The sequence below is a fragment of the Leptidea sinapis genome, chromosome 31 (genome assembly GCF_905404315.1).
Source record: "Leptidea sinapis chromosome 31, ilLepSina1.1, whole genome shotgun sequence".
In the NCBI taxonomy this organism is placed as follows: Eukaryota; Metazoa; Arthropoda; class Insecta; order Lepidoptera; family Pieridae; genus Leptidea; species Leptidea sinapis.
In genome coordinates, this window is record NC_066295.1 from 10683187 (window position 1) to 10702012 (window position 18826).

The 18826-nt window shown below is 40.8% G+C and overlaps 1 protein-coding gene across 1 annotated transcript; it reads left to right on the plus strand.

The window, feature by feature from the left end:
• The first annotated feature begins 16971 nt into the window (after positions 1-16971).
• Positions 16972-17964, plus strand: LOC126973973 (uncharacterized). The gene has a single exon (XM_050821316.1). The coding sequence runs from the start codon at positions 16988-16990 to the stop codon at positions 17924-17926; it is 939 nt and encodes a 312-aa protein (XP_050677273.1). The 5' UTR covers positions 16972-16987; the 3' UTR covers positions 17927-17964.
• Positions 17965-18826: the final 862 nt, after the last annotated feature.

The following is an 18826-nucleotide window of genomic DNA, read 5'->3' on the forward strand; positions in this document are numbered from 1 at the left end:
CGCTCAAAAAAATGATAACTAGATTATGGGTTTCGTATCCTAAGTTCTCGAGGGTGCAGAGAAATATTATGTGATCAGTTTTCAAATCCAAGATGGCCGCCGCTCAAAAGTATGAAAACTACATTATATATATCGTATCGCAGGTTCTCGAGGGTGCTGAGATCGATTTTGTGATCATTTTTCAAATCCAAGATGGCCGCCGCACAAAATTATGATTTTAGCAATATGGATATCGTGTCCGAGGTTCTCGAGGGTGCAGAGAACAATTTTTTGATCATTTTTCAAATCCAAGAAGGCCACCGCTCAAAAGTATGATAAACTACATTATGGGTATCGTATCCGAGGTTCTCGAGGGTGCAGAGAGCGATTTGGTGATCATTTTTCAAATCCAAGATGGCCACCGCTCAAAAGTATGATAAACTACATTATGGGTATCGTGTCCGAGGTTCTCGAGGGTGAAGAGAACGATTTTGTGATCATTTTTCAAATCCAAAATGGCCACCGCTCAAAAGTATGATAAACTACATTATGGGTATCGTATAAGAGGTTCTCTAGGGTGCAGAGAACGATTTTGTGATCATTTTTCAATTCCAAGATGGCCGCCGCTCAAAATTATGATTTTAGCAATATGGATATCGTGTCCGAGAGTGCAGAGAACGATTTTGTGATCATTTTTCAATTCCAAGATGGCCACCGCTCAAAAAAATGATAACTAGATTATGGGTTTCGTATCCTAGGTTCTCGAGGGTGCAGAGAAAGATTATGTGATCAGTTTTCAAATCCAAGATGGCCGCCGCTCAAAAGTATGAAAACTACATTATATATATCGTATCGCAGGTTCTCGAGGGTGCTGAGATCGATTTTGTGATCATTTTTCAAATCCAAGATGGCCGCCGCACAAAATTATGATTTAAGCAATATGGATATCGTGTCCGAGGTTCTCGACGGTGCAGAGAACAATTCTGTGATTAGTTTTGAAATCCGAGATGGCCACCGCTCAAAAGTATGATAAACTACATTATGGGTATCGTTTCCGAGGTTTTCGAGGGTGAAGAGAACGATTTTGTGATCATTTTTCAAATCCAAAATGGCCACCGCTCAAAAGTATGATAAACTACATTATGGGTATCGTATCCGAGGTTCTCGAGGGTGCAGAGAACGATTTTGTGATCATTTTTCAATTCCAAGATGGCCGCCGCTCAAAAGAATGATAACTAGATTATGGGTATCGTATCCTTGGTTCTCGAGGGTGCAGAGAAAGATTATGTGATCAGTTTTCAAATCCAAGATGGCCGCCGCTCAAAAATATGATAACTACATTATATATATCGTATCACAGGTTCTCGAGGGTGCAGAGAACGATTTTTTGATCATTTTTCAAATCGTAGATGGCCGCCGCTCAAAAGTATGATAACTACATTATGCGTATCGTATCCGAAGTTCTCGAGGGCGCAGAGAACGATTTGGTGATCATTTTTCAAATCCAAGATGGCCTCCGCACAAAATTATGATTTTAGCAATATGGATATCGTGTCCGAGGTTCTCGAGGGTGCAGAGAACAATTTTTTGATCATTTTTCAAATCCAAGAAGGCCACCGCTCAAAAGTATGATAAACTACATTATGGGTATCGTATCCGAGGTTCTCGAGAGTGCAGAGAACGATTTTGTGATCATTTTTCAATTCCAAGATGGCCACCGCTCAAAAAAATGATAACTAGATTATGGGTTTCGTATCCTAGGTTCTCGAGGGTGCAGAGAAATATTATGTGATCAGTTTTCAAATCCAAGATGGCCGCCGCTCAAAAGTATGAAAACTACATTATATATATCGTATCGCAGGTTCTCGAGGGTGCTGAGATCGATTTTGTGATCATTTTTCAAATCCAAGATGGCCGCCGCACAAAATTATGATTTTAGCAATATGGATATCGTGTCCGAGGTTCTCGACGGTGCAGAGAACAATTCTGTGATTAGTTTTGAAATCCGAGATGGCCGCCGCTCAAAAGTATGATAACTAGATTATGGGTATCGTATCCTAGGTTCTCGAGGGTGCAGAGAAAGATTATGTGATCAGTTTTCAAATCCAAGATGGCCGCCGCCCAAAATTATGATTTCAGCAATATGGATATCGTACCCGAGGTTCTCGAGGGTGCAGAGAGCGATTTGGTGATCATTTTTCAAATCCAAGATGGCCACCGCTCAAAAGTATGATAAACTACATTATGGGTATCGTGTCCGAGGTTCTCGAGGGTGAAGAGAACGATTTTGTGATCATTTTTCAAATCCAAAATGGCCACCGCTCAAAAGTATGATAAACTACATTATGGGTATCGTATAAGAGGTTCTCTAGGGTGCAGAGAACGATTTTGTGATCATTTTTCAATTCCAAGATGGCCGCCGCTCAAAATTATGATTTTAGCAATATGGATATCGTGTCCGAGAGTGCAGAGAACGATTTTGTGATCATTTTTCAATTCCAAGATGGCCACCGCTCAAAAAAATGATAACTAGATTATGGGTTTCGTATCCTAGGTTCTCGAGGGTGCAGAGAAAGATTATGTGATCAGTTTTCAAATCCAAGATGGCCGCCGCTCAAAAGTATGAAAACTACATTATATATATCGTATCGCAGGTTCTCGATGGTGCTGAGATCGATTTTGTGATCATTTTTCAAATCCAAGATGGCCGCCGCACAAAATTATGATTTAAGCAATATGGATATCGTGTCCGAGGTTCTCGACGGTGCAGAGAACAATTCTGTGATTAGTTTTGAAATCCGAGATGGCCACCGCTCAAAAGTATGATAAACTACATTATGGGTATCGTTTCCGAGGTTTTCGAGGGTGAAGAGAACGATTTTGTGATCATTTTTCAAATCCAAAATGGCCATCGCTCAAAAGTATGATAAACTACATTATGGGTATCGTATCCGAGGTTCTCGAGGGTGCAGAGAACGATTTTGTGATCATTTTTCAATTCCAAGATGGCCGCCGCTCAAAAGAATTATAACTAGATTATGGGTATCGTATCCTTGGTTCTCGAGGGTGCAGAGAAAGATTATGTGATCAGTTTTCAAATCCAAGATGGCCCCCGCTCAAAAATATGATAACTACATTATATATATCGTATCACAGGTTCTCGAGGGTGCAGAGAACGATTTTTTGATCATTTTTCAAATCGTAGATGGCCGCCGCTCAAAAGTATGATAACTACATTATGCGTATCGTATCCAAAGTTCTCGAGGGTGCAGAGAACAATTTGGTGATCATTTTTCAAATCCAAGATGGCCGCCGCACAAAATTACGATTTTAGCAATATGGATATCGTGTCCGAGGTTCTCGACGGTGCAGAGAACAATTCTGTGATTAGTTTTGAAATCCGAGATGGCCGCCGCTCAAAAGTATGATAACTAGATTATGGGTATCGTATCCTAGGTCTCGAGGGTGCAGAGAAAGATTATGTGATCAGTTTTCAAATCCAAGATGGCCGCCGCCCAAAATTATGATTTCAGCAATATAGATATCGTTCCCGAGGTTCTCGAGGGTGCAGAGGACGATTTGGTGATCATTTTTCAAATCCAAGATGGCCGCCGAACAAAATTATGATTTTAGCAATATGGATATCGTGTCCGAGGTTCTCGAGGGTGCAGAGAACAATTCTGTGATCAGTTTTGAAATCCGAGATGGCCGCCGCTCAAAAGTATGATAACTAGATTATGTGTATCGTATCCTAGGTCCTCGAGGGTACAGAGAAAGATTATGTGATCAGTTCTCAAATCCAAGATGGCCGCCGCCCAAAATTATGATTTCAGCAATATAGATATCGTTCCCGAGGTTCTCGAGGGTGCAGAGGACGATTTGGTGATCATTTTTCAAATCCAAGATGGCCGCCGAACAAAATTATGATTTTAGCAATATGGATATCGTGTCCGAGGTTCTCGACGGTGCAGAGAACAATTCTGTGATTAGTTTTGAAATCCGAGATGGCCGCCGCTCAAAAGTATGATAACTAGATTATGGGTATCGTATCCTAGGTTCTCGAGGGTGCAGAGAAAGATTATGTGATCAGTTTTCAAATCCAAGATGGCCGCCACCCAAAATTATGATTTGAGCAATATGGATATCGTTCCCGAGGTTCTCGAGGGTGCAGAGGACGATTTGGTGATCATTTTTCAAATCCAAGATGGCCGCCGAACAAAATTATGATTTTAGCAATATGGATATCGTGTCCGAGGTTCTCGAGGGTGCAGAGAACAATTCTGTGATCAGTTTTGAAATCCGAGATGGCCGCCGCTCAAAAGTATGATAACTAGATTATGGGTATCGTATCCTAGGTTCTCGAGGGTGCAGAGAAAGATTATGTGATCAGTTTTCAAATCCAAGATGGCCGCCGCTCAAAAGTATGATAACTACATTATGGGTATCGTATCAGAGGTTCTCGAGGGTGCTGAGATCGATTTTGTGATCAGTTTTCAAATCCAAGATGGCCGCCGCCCAAAATTATGATTCCAGCAATATGGATATCGTACCCGAGGTTCTCGAGGGTGCAGAGAACGATTTGGTGATCATTTTTCAAATCCAAGATGGCCGCCGCTCAAAATTATGATAACTACATTGTGGGTATCGTATCAGAGGTTCTCGAGTGTGCAGAGAACGATTTTGTGATCATTTTTAAATCCGAGATGGCCGCCGCTCAAAAGTATGATAAACTACATTATGGGTATCGTATCCGAGGTTCTCGAGAGTGCAGAGAACGATTTTGTGATCATTTTTCAATTCCAAGATGGCCACTGCTCAAAAAAATGATAACTAGATTATGGGTTTCGTATCCTAGGTTCTCGAGGGTGCAGAGAAAGATTATGTGATCAGTTTTCAAATCCAAGATGGCCGCCGCTCAAAAGTATGAAAACTACATTATATATATCGTATCGCAGGTTCTCGAGGGTGCTGAGAACGATTTTGTGATCATTTTTCAAATCCAAGATGGCCGCCGCACAAAATTATGATTTAAGCAATATGGATATCGTGTCCGAGGTTCTCGACGGTGCAGAGAACAATTCTGTGATTAGTTTTGAAATCCGAGATGGCCACCGCTCAAAAGTATGATAATTTACATTATGGGTATCGTTTCCGAGGTTCTCGAGGGTGAAGAGAACGATTTTGTGATCATTTTTCAATTCCAAGATGGCCGCCGCTCAAAAGAATGATAACTAGATTATGGGTATCGTATCCTTGGTTCTCGAGGGTGCAGAGAAAGATTATTTGATCAGTTTTCAAATCCAAGATGGCCGCCGCTCAAAAGTATGATAACTACATTATATATATCGTATCACAGGTTCTCGAGGGTGCAGAGAACGATTTTTTGATCATTTTTCAAATCGTAGATGGCCGCCGCTCAAAAGTATGATAACTACATTATGCGTTTCGTATCCAAAGTTCTCGAGGGTGCAGAGAACGATTTGGTGATCATTTTTCAAATCCAAGATGGCCGCCGCACAAAATTATGATTTTAGCAATATGGATATCGTGTCCCAGGTTCTCGAGGGTGCAGAGAACAATTTTTTGATCATTTTTCAAATCCAAGAAGGCCACCGCTCAAAAGTATGATAAACTACATTATGGGTATCGTATCCGAGGTTCTCGAGAGTGCAGAGAACGATTTTGTGATCATTTTTCAATTCCAAGATGGCCGCCGCACAAAATTATGATTTTAGCAATATGGATATCGTGTCCGAGGTTCTCGACGGTGCAGAGAACAATTCTGTGATTAGTTTTGAAATCCGAGATGGCCGCCGCTCAAAAGTATGATATATAGATTATGGGTATCGTATCCTAGGTCTCGAGGGTGCAGAGAAAGATTATGTGATCAGTTTTCAAATCCAAGATGGCCGCCGCCCAAAATTATGATTTCAGCAATATAGATATCGTTCCCGAGGTTCTCGAGGGTGCAGAGGACGATTTGGTGATCATTTTTCAAATCCAAGATGGCCGCCGAACAAAATTATGATTTTAGCAATATGGATATCGTGTCCGAGGTTCTCGAGGGTGCAGAGAACAATTCTGTGATCAGTTTTGAAATCCGAGATGGCCGCCGCTCAAAAGTATGATAACTAGATTATGTGTATCGTATCCTAGGTTCTCGAGGGTACAGAGAAAGATTATGTGATCAGTTTTCAAATCCAAGATGGCCGCCGCTCAAAAGTATGATAACTACATTATGGATATCGCATCAGAGGTTCTCGAGGGTGCTGAGAACGATTTTGTGATCATTTTTCAAATCCAAGATGGCTGCCGCACAAAATTATGATTTAAGCAATATGGATATCGTGTCCGATGTTCTCGACGGTGCAGAGAACAATTCTGTGATTAGTTTTGAAATCCGAGATGGCCGCCGCTCAAAAGTATGATAACTAGATTATGGGTATCGTATCCTAGGTTCTCGAGGGTGCAGAGAAAGATTATGTGATCAGTTTTCAAATCCAAGATGGCCGCCGCCCAAAATTATGATTTCAGCAATATGGATATCGTTCCCGAGGTTCTCGAGGGTGCAGAGAGCGATTTGGTGATCATTTTTCAAATCCAAGATGGCCACCGCTCAAAAGTATGATAAACTACATTATGGGTATCGTGTCCGAGGTTCTCGAGGGTGAAGAGAACGATTTTGTGATCATTTTTCAAATCCAAAATGGCAACCGCTCAAAAGTATGATAAACTACATTATGGGTATCGTATCCGAGGTTCTCGAGGGTGCAGAGAACGATTTTGTGATCATTTTTCAATTCCAAGATGGCCGCCGCTCAAAAGAATGATAACTAGATTATGGGTATCGTATCCTTGGTTCTCGAGGGTGCAGAGAAAGATTATGTGATCAGTTTTCAAATCCAAGATGGCAGCCGCTCAAAAGTATGATAACTACATTATATATATCGTATCACAGGTTCTCGAGGGTGCAGAGAACGATTTTTTGATCATTTTTCAAATCGTAGATGGCCGCCGCTCAAAAGTATGATGATGCGTATCGTATCCAAAGTTCTCGAGGGTGCAGAGAACGATTTGGTGCAGAGAACGATTTTGTGATCAGTTTTCAAATACAAGATGGCCGCCGCTCAAAATTATGATAACTACATTATGGGTATCGTATCCTAGGTTCTCGAGGGCACAGAGAAAGATTATGTGATCAGTTTTCAAATCCAAGATGGCCGCCGCTCAAAAGTATGATAACTACATTATGGATATCGTATCAGAGGTTCTCGAGGGTGCTGAGAACGATTTTGTGATCAATTTTCAAATCCAAGATGGCCGCCGCACAAAATTATGATTTTAGCTATATGGATATCGTGTCCGAGGTTCTCGACGGTGCAGAGAACAATTCTGTGATTAGTTTTGAAATCCGAGATGGCCGCCGCTCAAAAGTATGATAACTAGATTATGGGTATCGTATCCTAGGTTCTCGAGGGTGCAGAGAAAGATTATGTGATCAGTTTTCAAATCCAAGATGGCCGCCGCTCAAAAGTATGATAACTACATTATGGGTATCGTATCAGAGGTTCTCGAGGGTGCTGAGATCGATTTTGTGATCAGTTTTCAAATCCAAGATGGCCGCCGCCCAAAATTATGATTCCAGCAATATGGATATCGTACCCGAGGTTCTCGAGGTTGCAGAGAACGATTTGGTGATCATTTTTCAAATCCAAGATGGCCGCCGCTCAAAATTATGATTTCAGCAATATGGATATCCTACCCGAGGTTCTCGAGGGTGCAGAAAACAATTTGGGATCATTTTTAAATCTGAGATGGCCGCCGCTCAAATGTATGATAACTAGATTATGGGTGTCGTATCCCAGGTTCTCGTTGGTGCAGAGAACGATTTTGTGATCAGTTTTCAAATCCAAGATGGCCGCCGCTCAAAATTATGATAACTACATTATGGGTATCGTATCCGAGTTTCTCGAGGGTGCTGAGAACGATTTTGTGATCATTTTTCAAATCCAAGATGGCTGCCGTGCAAGATTATGATCACAAAAATATGGGAACAATACAACATGAACAATTCTGTGATCATTTTTGAAATCCAAGAGGGCTGCCGCAAACAATAATGTTTTCAGCAATATAGATATCGTGTCCGAGGTTCTCGAGGGTGCAAAAAATAATTTTGGGATCATTTTTAAATCCGAGATGGCCGCCGTGCAAGATTATGATCATAAAAATATGGGTATCATACCCGAGGTTCTCGAGGGTGCAGAGAACGATTTTTTGATCATTTTTCAATTCGTAGATGGCCGCCGCTCAAAAGTATGATAACTACATTATGCGTATCAAAGATGGCCACCGCTCAAAAGTATGATAAACTACATTATGGGTATCGTTTCCGAGGTTCTCGAGGGTGAAGAGAACGATTTTGTGATCATTTTTCAAATCCAAAATGGCCACCGCTCAAAAGTATGATAAACTACATTATGGGTATCGTATCCGAGGTTCTCGAGGGTGCAGAGAACGATTTTGTGATCATTTTTCAATTCCAAGATAGCCGCCGCTCAAAAGAATGATAACTAGATTATGGGTATCGTATCCTTGGTTCTCGAGGGTGCAGAGAAAGATTATGTGATCAGTTTTCAAATCCAAGATGGCCGCCGCTCAAAAGTATGATAACTACATTATATATATCGTATCACAGGTTCTCGAGGGTGCTGAGAACGATTTTGTGATCATTTTTCAAATCCAAGATGGCAGCCGCACAAAATTATGATTTAAGCAATATGGATATCGTGTCCGAGGTTCTCGACGGTGCAGAGAACAATTCTGTGATTAGTTTTGAAATCCGAGATGGCCGCCGCTCAAAAGTATGATAACTAGATTATGGGTATCGTATCCTAGGTCTCGAGGGTGCAGAGAAAGATAATGTGATCAGTTTTCAAATCCAAGATGGCCGCCGCCCCAAAATTATGATTTCAGCAATATAGATATCGTACCCGAGGTTCTCGAGGGTGCAGAGAGCGATTTGGTGATCATTTTTCAAATCCAAGATGGCCGCCGCACAAAATTATGATTTTAGCAATATGGATATCGTGTACGAGGTTCTCGAGGGTGCAGAGAACAATTTTTTGATCATTTTTCAAATCCAAGATGGCCACCGCTCAAAAGTATGATAAACTACATTCATTATGGGTATCGTATCCGAGGTTCTCGAGAGTGCAGAGAACGATTTTGTGATCATTTTTAAATTCCAAGATGGCCACCGCTCAAAAAAATGATAACTAGATTATGGGTATCGTATCCTAGGTTCTCGAGGGTGCAGAGAAAGATTATGTGATCAGTTTTCAAATCCAAGATGGCCGCCACTCAAAAGTATGAAAACTACATTATATATATCGTATCACAGGTTCTCGAGGGTGCTGAGAACGATTTTGTGATCATTTTTCAAATCCAAGATGGCCGCCGCACAAAATTATGATTTAAGCAATATGGATATCGTGTCCGAGGTTCTCGACGGTGCAGAGAACAATTCTGTGATTAGTTTTGAAATCCGAGATGGCCGCCGCTCAAAAGTATGATAACTAGATTATGGGTATCGTATCCTAGGTTCTCGAGGGTGCAGAGAAAGATTATGTGATCAGTTTTCAAATCTAAGGTGGCCGCCGCCCAAAATTATGATTTCAGCAATATGGATATCGTACCCGAGGTTCTCGAGGGTGCAGAGAACGATTTGGTGATCATTTTTCAAATCCAAGATGGCCACCGCTCAAAAGTATGATAAACTACATTATGGGTATCGTTTCCGAGGTTCTCGAGGGTGAAGAGAACGATTTTGTGATCATTTTTCAAATCCAAAATGGCCACCGCTCAAAAGTATGATAAACTACATTATGGGTATCGTATCCGAGGTTCTCGAGGGTGCAGAGAACGATTTTTTTGATCATTTTTCAATTCCAAGATAGCCGCCGCTCAAAAGAATGATAACTAGATTATGGGTATCGTATCTTTGGTTCTCGAGGGTGCAGAGAAAGATTATGTGATCAGTTTTCAAATCCAAGATGGCCGCCGCTCAAAAGTATGATAACTACATTATATATATCGTATCACAGGTTCTCGAGGGTGCTGAGAACGATTTTGTGATCATTTTTCAAATCCAAGATGGCCGCCGCACAAAATTATGATTTCAGCAATATGGATATCGTGTCCGAGGTTCTCGAGGGTGCAGAGAACAATTCTGTGATTAGTTTTGAAATCCGAGATGGCCGCCGCTCAAAAGTATGATAACTAGATTATGGGTATCGTATCCTAGGTTCTCGAGGGTGCAGAGAAAGATTATGTGATCAGTTTTCAAATCCAAGGTGGCCGCCGCCCAAAATTATGATTTCAGCAATATGGATATCGTACCCGAGGTTCTCGAGGGTGCAGACAACGATTTGGTGATCATTTTTCAAATCCAAGATGGCCGCCGCTCTTAATTATGATTTCAGCAATATGGATATCGTACCCGAGGTTCTCGAGGGTGCAGAAAACAATTTTGTGATCAGTTTTCAAATCCAAGATGGCCGCCGCTCAAAATTTTGATAACTACATTATGGGTATCGTATTCGAGTTTCTCGAGGGTGCTGAGAACGATTTTGTGATCATTTTTCAAATCCAAGATGGCCGCCGTGCAAGATTATGATCACAAAAATATGGGAACAATACAACATGAACAATTCTGTGATCATTTTTGAAATCCAAGAGGGCTGCCGCAAACAATAATGATTTCAGCAATATAGATATCGTGTCCGAGGTTCTCGAGGGTGCAAAAAATAATTTTGGGATCATTTTTAAATCCGAGATGGCTGCCGTGCAAGATTATGATCATAAAAATATGGGTATCATATCCGAGGTTCTCGAGGGTGCAGAGAACGATTTTCTGATAATTTTTCAAATCGTAGATGGCCGCCGCTCAAAAGTATGATAACTACATTATGCGTATCGTATCCGAGGTTCTCGAGGGTGCTGAGATCGATTTTAGGATCATTTTTCAAATCCAAGATGGCCGCCGCACAAAATTATGATTTCAGCAATAGGGATATCGTACCCGAGGTTCTCGAGGGTGCATGAACGATTTTGTGATTATTTTTGAAATTCATTATGGCCGCCGCTCAAAATTATGATAACTACATTATGGGTATCGTATACTAGGTTCTCGAGGGTGCAGAGCACGATTTTGTGATCATTTTTTATAATCCAAGATGGCCGCGGCTCAAAATTATGATAACTACTGTAAGGGTATCGTATCCGAGGTTCTCGAGGGTGCAGAGAACGATTTTGTGATCATTTTTCAAATCCAAGATGGCCGCCGCTCAAAATTATGATAACTACATTATGGGTATCGTATTCGAGTTTCTCGAGGGTGCTGAGAACGATTTTGTGATCATTTTTCAAATCCAAGATGGCCGCCGTGCAAGATTATGATCACAAAAATATGGGAACAATACAACATGAACAATTCTGTGATCATTTTTGAAATCCAAGAGGGCTGCCGCAAACAATAATGATTTCAGCAATATAGATATCGTGTCCGAGGTTCTCGAGGGTGCAAAAAATAATTTTGGGATCATTTTTAAATCCGAGATGGCTGCCGTGCAAGATTATGATCATAAAAATATGGGTATCATATCCGAGGTTCTCGAGGGTGCAGAGAACGATTTTCTGATAATTTTTCAAATCGTAGATGGCCGCCGCTCAAAAGTATGATAACTACATTATGCGTATCGTATCCGAGGTTCTCGAGGGTGCTGAGATCGATTTTAGGATCATTTTTCAAATCCAAGATGGCCGCCGCACAAAATTATGATTTCAGCAATAGGGATATCGTACCCGAGGTTCTCGAGGGTGCATGAACGATTTTGTGATTATTTTTGAAATTCATTATGGCCGCCGCTCAAAATTATGATAACTACATTATGGGTATCGTATACTAGGTTCTCGAGGGTGCAGAGCACGATTTTGTGATCATTTTTTATAATCCAAGATGGCCGCGGCTCAAAATTATGATAACTACTGTAAGGGTATCGTATCCGAGGTTCTCGAGGGTGCAGAGAACGATTTTGTGATCATTTTTCAAATCCAAGATGGCCGCCGCTCAAAATTATGATAACTACATTATGGGTATCGTATCCTAGGTTCTCGAGGGTGCAGAGAAAGATTATGTGATCAGTTTTTAAATCCAAGATGGCCGCCGCTCAAAAGTATGATAACTTCATTATGGATATCGTATCAGAGGTTCTCGAGGGTGCTGAGAACGATTTTGTGATCATTTTTCAAATCCAAGATGGCCGCCGCACAAAATTATGATTTCAGCAATATGGATATCGTGTCCGAGGTTCTCGAGGGTGCAGAGAACAATTCTGTGATTAGTTTTGAAATCCGAGATGGCCGCCGCTCAAAAGTATGATAACTAGATTATGGGTATCGTATCCTAGGTTCTCGAGGGTGCAGAGAAAGATTATGTGATCAGTTTTCAAATCCAAGATGGCCGCCGCCCAAAATTATGATTTCAGCAATATGGATATCGTACCCGAGGTTCTCGAGGGTGCAGACAACGATTTGGTGATCATTTTTCAAATCCAAGATGGCCGCCGCTCTTAATTATGATTTCAGCAATATGGATATCGTACCCGAGGTTCTCGAGGGTGCAGAAAACAATTTTGTGATCAGTTTTCAAATCCAAGATGGCCGCCGCTCAAAATTTTGATAACTAAATTATGGGTATCGTATTCGAGTTTCTCGAGGGTGCTGAGAACGATTTTGTGATCATTTTTCAAATCCAAGATGGCCGCCGTGCAAGATTATGATCACAAAAATATGGGAACAATACAACATGAACAATTCTGTGATCATTTTTGAAATCCAAGAGGGCTGCCGCAAACAATAATGATTTCAGCAATATAGATATCGTGTCCGAGGTTCTCGAGGGTGCAAAAAATAATTTTGGGATCATTTTTAAATCCGAGATGGCCGCCGTGCAAGATTATGATCATAAAAATATGGGTATCATATCCGAGGTTCTCGAGGGTGCAGAGAACGATTTTCTGATAATATTTCAAATCGTAGATGGCCGCCGCTCAAAAGTATGATAACTACATTATGCGTATCGTATCCGAGGTTCTCGAGGGTGCTGAGATCGATTTTAGGATCATTTTTCAAATCCAAGATGGCCGCCGCACAAAATTATGATTTCAGCAATAGGGATATCGTACCCGAGGTTCTCGAGGGTGCATGAACGATTTTGTGATTATTTTTGAAATTCATTATGGCCGCCGCTCAAAATTATGATAACTACATTATGGGTATCGTATACTAGGTTCTCGAGGGTGCAGAGCACGATTTTGTGATCATTTTTTATAATCCAAGATGGCCGCGGCTCAAAATTATGATAACTACTGTAAGGGTATCGTATCCGAGGTTCTCGAGGGTGCAGAGAACGATTTTGTGATCATTTTTCAAATCCAAGATGGCCGCCGCTCAAAATTATGATAACTACATTATGAGTATCGTATTAGAGGTTCTCGAGTGTGCAGAGAACGATTTTGTGATCATTTTTGAAATCCAAGATGGCCACCGCTCAAAAGTATGATAAACTACATTATGGGTATCGTATCCGAGGTTCTCGAGGGTGCAGAGAACGATTTTGTGATCATTTTTCAATTCCAAGATGGCCGCCGCCCAAAAGTATGATAACTACATTATTGTTATCGTATCCGAGGTTCTCAAGGGTGCTGAGAACGATTTTGTGATCATTTTTCAAATCCAAGATGGCCGCCTCACAAAATTATGATAACTACATTATGGGTTTCGTATCAGAGGTTCTCGAGTGTGCAGAGAACAATTCTGTGATCAGTTTTGAAATCCGAGATGGCCGCCGCTCAAAAGTATGATAACTAGATTATGGGTATCGTATCCTAGGTTCTCTGGGGTGCAGAGAAAGATTACGTGATCAGTTTTCAAATCCAAGATAACCGCCGCTCAAAAATATGATAACTAAATTATGGATATCGTATCAGAGGTTCTCGAGGGTGCTGAGAACGATTCTGTGATCATTTTTCAAATCCAAGATGGCCGCCGCCCAAAATTATGATTTCAGCAATATGGATATCGTACCCGACGTTCTCGAGGCTGCAGAGAACCATTTGGTGATCATTTTTCAAAACCAAGTAGGCCGCCGCACAAAATTATGATTTCAGCAATAAGGATATCGTACCCGAGGTTCTCGAGGGTGCAGAAAACAATTTGGGATCATTTTTAAATCCGAGATGGCCGCCGCTCAAAAGTATGGTAACTAGATTATGGGTGTCATATCCCAGGTTCTCGAGGGTGCAGAGAACGATTTTGTGATCAGTTTTCAAATCCAAGATGGCCGCCGTGCAAGATTATGATCACAAAAATATGGGAACAATACAACATGAACAATTCTGTGATCATTTTTGAAATCCAAGAGGGCTGCCGCAAACAATTATGTTTTCATCAATATAGATATCGTGTCCGAGGTTCTCGAGGGTGCAAAAATTATTTTTGGGATCATTTTTAAATCCGAGATGGCCGCCGTGCAAGATTCTGATCATAAAAATTATGGGTATCATATCCGAGGTTCTCGAGGGTGCAGAGAACGATTTTCTGATAATTTTTCAAATCGTAGATAGCCGCCGCTCAAAAGTATGATAACTACATTATGCGTATCGTATCCGAGGTTCTCGAGGGTGCTGAGATCGATTTTAGGATCATTTTTCAAATCCAAGATGGCCGCCGCACAAAATTATGATTTCAGCAATAGGGATATCGTACCCGAGGTTCTCGAGGGTGCATGAACGATTTTGTGATTATTTTTGAAATTCATTATGGCCGCCGCTCAAAATTATGATAACTACATTATGGGTATCGTATACTAGGTTCTCGAGGGTGCAGAGCACGATTTTGTGATCATTTTTTATAATCCAGGATGGCCGCGGCTCAAAATTATGATAACTACTGTAAGGGTATCGTATCCGAGGTTCTCGAGGGTGCAAAGAACGATTTTGTGATCATTTTTCAAATCCAAGATGGCCGCCGCTCAAAATTATGATAACTACATTATGGGTATCGTATTAGAGGTTCTCGAGTGTGCAGAGAACGATTTTGTGATCATTTTTGAAATCCAAGATGGCCACCGCTCAAAAGTATGATAAACTACATTATGGGTATCGTATCCGAGGTTCTCGAGGGTGCAGAGAACGATTTTGTGATCATTTTTCAATTCCAAGATGGCCGCCGCTCAAAAGTATGATAACTACATTATTGTTATCGTATCCGAGGTTCTCAAGGGTGCTGAGAACGATTTTGTGATCATTTTTCAAATCCAAGATGGCCGCCTCACAAAATTATGATAACTACATTATGGGTTTCGTATCAGAGGTTCTCGAGTGTGCAGAGAACAATTCTGTGATCAGTTTTGAAATCCGAGATGGCCGCCGCTCAAAAGTATGATAACTAGATTTTGGGTATCGTATCCTAGGTTCTCTGGGGTGCAGAGAAAGATTACGTGATCAGTTTTCAAATCCAAGATAACCGCCGCTCAAAAATATGATAACTACATTATAGATATCGTATCAGAGGTTCTCGAGGGTGCTGAGAACGATTCTGTGATCATTTTTCAAATCCAAGATGGCCGCCGCCCAAAATTATGATTTCAGCAATATGGATATCGTACCCGACGTTCTCGAGGCTGCAGAGAACCATTTGGTGATCATTTTTCAAAACCAAGTAGGCCGCCGCACAAAATTATGATTTCAGCAATAAGGATATCGTACCCGAGGTTCTCGAGGGTGCAGAAAACAATTTGGGATCATTTTTAAATCCGAGATGGCCGCCGCTCAAAAGTATGATAACTAGATTATGGGTGTCATATCCCAGGTTCTCGAGGGTGCAGAGAACGATTTTGTGATCAGTTTTCAAATCCAAGATGGCCGCCGTGCAAGATTATGATCACAAAAATATGGGAACAATACAACATGAACAATTCTGTGATCATTTTTGAAATCCAAGAGGGCTGCCGCAAACAATTATGTTTTCATCAATATAGATATCGTGTCCGAGGTTCTCGAGGGTGCAAAAATTATTTTTGGGATCATTTTTAAATCCGAGATGGCCGCCGTGCAAGATTCTGATCATAAAAATTATGGGTATCATATCCGAGGTTCTCGAGGGTGCAGAGACCGATTTTCTGACCATTTTTCAAATCGTAGATGGCCGCCGCTCAAAAGTATGATAACTACATTATGCGTATCGTATCCGAGGTTCTCGAGGGTGCAGAGAACGATTTTGTGATCATTTTTCAAACCCAAGATGGCCACCGCTCAAAAGTATGATAAACTACATTATGGGTATCGTATCCGAGGTTCTCGAGGGTGCAGAGAACGATTTTGTGATCATTTTTCAATTCCAAGATGGCCGCCGCTCAAAAGTATGATAACTAGATTCTGAGTATCGTATCTTGGGTTCTCGAGGGTGCAGAGAAAGATTATGTGATTATTTTTCAAATCCAAGGTGGCCGCCGCTCAAAAGTATGATAACTACATTATGGATATCGTAACAGAGGTTCTCGAGGGTGCTGAGAACGATTTTGTGATCATTTTTCAAATCCAAGATGGCCGCCGCACAAAATTATGATTTAAGCAATATGGATATCGTGTCCGAGGTTCTCGAGGGTGCAGAAAACGATTTGGTGATCATTTTTCAAATCCAAGATGGTCGCCGCTCAAAATTATGATTTCAGCAATATGGATATCGTACCCGAGGTTCTCGAGGGTGCAGAAAACAATTTGGAATCATTTTTAAATCCGAGATGGCCGCCGCTCAAAAGTATGGTAACTAGATTATGGGTGTCAGTACTCGACACGATCGCACTTGTGGCGCACGCGTCTAGCGACAACTAGTATTTCTTAAACCTCTCGCGGTGTTTTTTGATCTGCTTTAAATAATTTACACAATTATGGTTAACTGTGGAAGTTGTGGTCAGGAAGCAAGAGACTGTGTTCAATGCAGTTCATGTTCTAGGCATTTTGACTACCAATGCTCAGGTATTACCGAGGCCGGGTACCGTAAACTTGGCATAGAAAGGCAGGCAGCCTGGAGATGTCCTTCCTGCAAATCTGGTGGATCAGCTATTTCACCTCGTATAATTTCAGGAGAAAGCGGCTTATTACCCAAGCCAGTGACATTGGATCAAGTCATGCAAGAGCTCAGAAATATCAAACGCACAGTGGATTCGGTGTCAAACATTGTTGCGGGTATCGAAAGCATTAAAAGTGACGTCAGCGAGTTGAAAACCTCAATGGGTCAATTCACATTAAAATTTCAAGGTCTAGAAGAAAGGATCCATGTTATAGAACAAGCCCAAGCTGAGGTTCTGAAGCTAAGTGACCGTATTCTTACTATGGAAAGTGACCTGAATGATAAAAATCAGTGGATGCGGCTGAATAATGTGGAGATCAAAGGTGTTCCCATGAAGGACCGTGAAAACCTGTTTGAAATTATAAACAAAATTGGAAATAAAATTCAATATCCCATCACAAAACAAAATATAAATTTTTTGGCGAGAGTGCCTTCGAGAGATGGCCTAGCCGTCAGGGCCAAGCCGATTATAGTTTCATTTTTAAGTAGGTATGTGAAAGAGGATTTTGTTGCCTCTGCACGTTCATTCAAGAAGTTGATTGCTGCGGACATTGACTTGCCAGGTACCTCGCCAATATTTATTAATGACCATTTAACTGTGGAAAATAAGATCCTTCTTAAGAAAACTAAAAAATTGAAGGAAGAAAAGAACTTTGATTTCGTCTGGGTAAAAAACTGCAAAATATTCGCAAGAAAAAACCCGGGATCCAAAATAATAACTATCAAGAGCGAGAAAGACTTGTTAAAAATGCAGTGAGGTCTATTTGTTATAATAACTCAGTTTGTTATATTATATTTGTAAGTGTTGTTTATAACTTAATTCATAGCATTAATAACTTTATCACTAAGTATTTCCTGCTTCGAGGTATGTCATTAGCTGCTAATGAGCGACGTATTGTGTGCTTTGTGTTATTCTATTTTACTGAGGTGTACCTACATATTTTAATGCGGTACAGTCAAGCTTGTTTGAACCTTATATACTCATATCATATGCTTTATTATTTAACAAAATTAGCTAGTTATTCACTTATCTGTGCTGGAATTCGATGCAAAACAATGATTTCAATTTTTTATTTTCATTTTTATAATCGATTAAGAAGTGTTATACCGGTTTCAAATGGCTAACCTATCAATTTATTATCAAAACTGTCGTGGGCTTCGGACTAAAACATTATCTTTTTACCGTAATGTCGGAATAAATAATTATGACATTATTTTGTTAACTGAGACTTGGTTGCTTGATAGTATTTTTGATAACGAGTTATTCGATGACAGGTACTTAGTTTACAGGCGTGACAGAAATTATGTTCTTACAGGTCAGAAAAAGGGTGGCGGTGTGGCTATAGCAGTTCACCGTCGATATACATCTTTGTGTAATGTGGATTGGTTATCGAGCGCAGAGGATTTGTGGGTTTCTGTCAAACTGCGTAACTCTCGGAGGACGGTAATTACATTGAATATATGTGTCTTATATTTATGCGATCAAAAAGGAGGTTTGAATTTCTTTCAACAACTAGATAGCTTTTGTCGGAATCTTAGTAACATAGTTGATTGTAATTTGTCACAGAAATTTCTTGTTGTTGGAGACTTCAACATGAGTGACATTTTATGGCTTCAGTCTGACGTTGGTTGTGTATCTTCTATTCCTACGAATCCC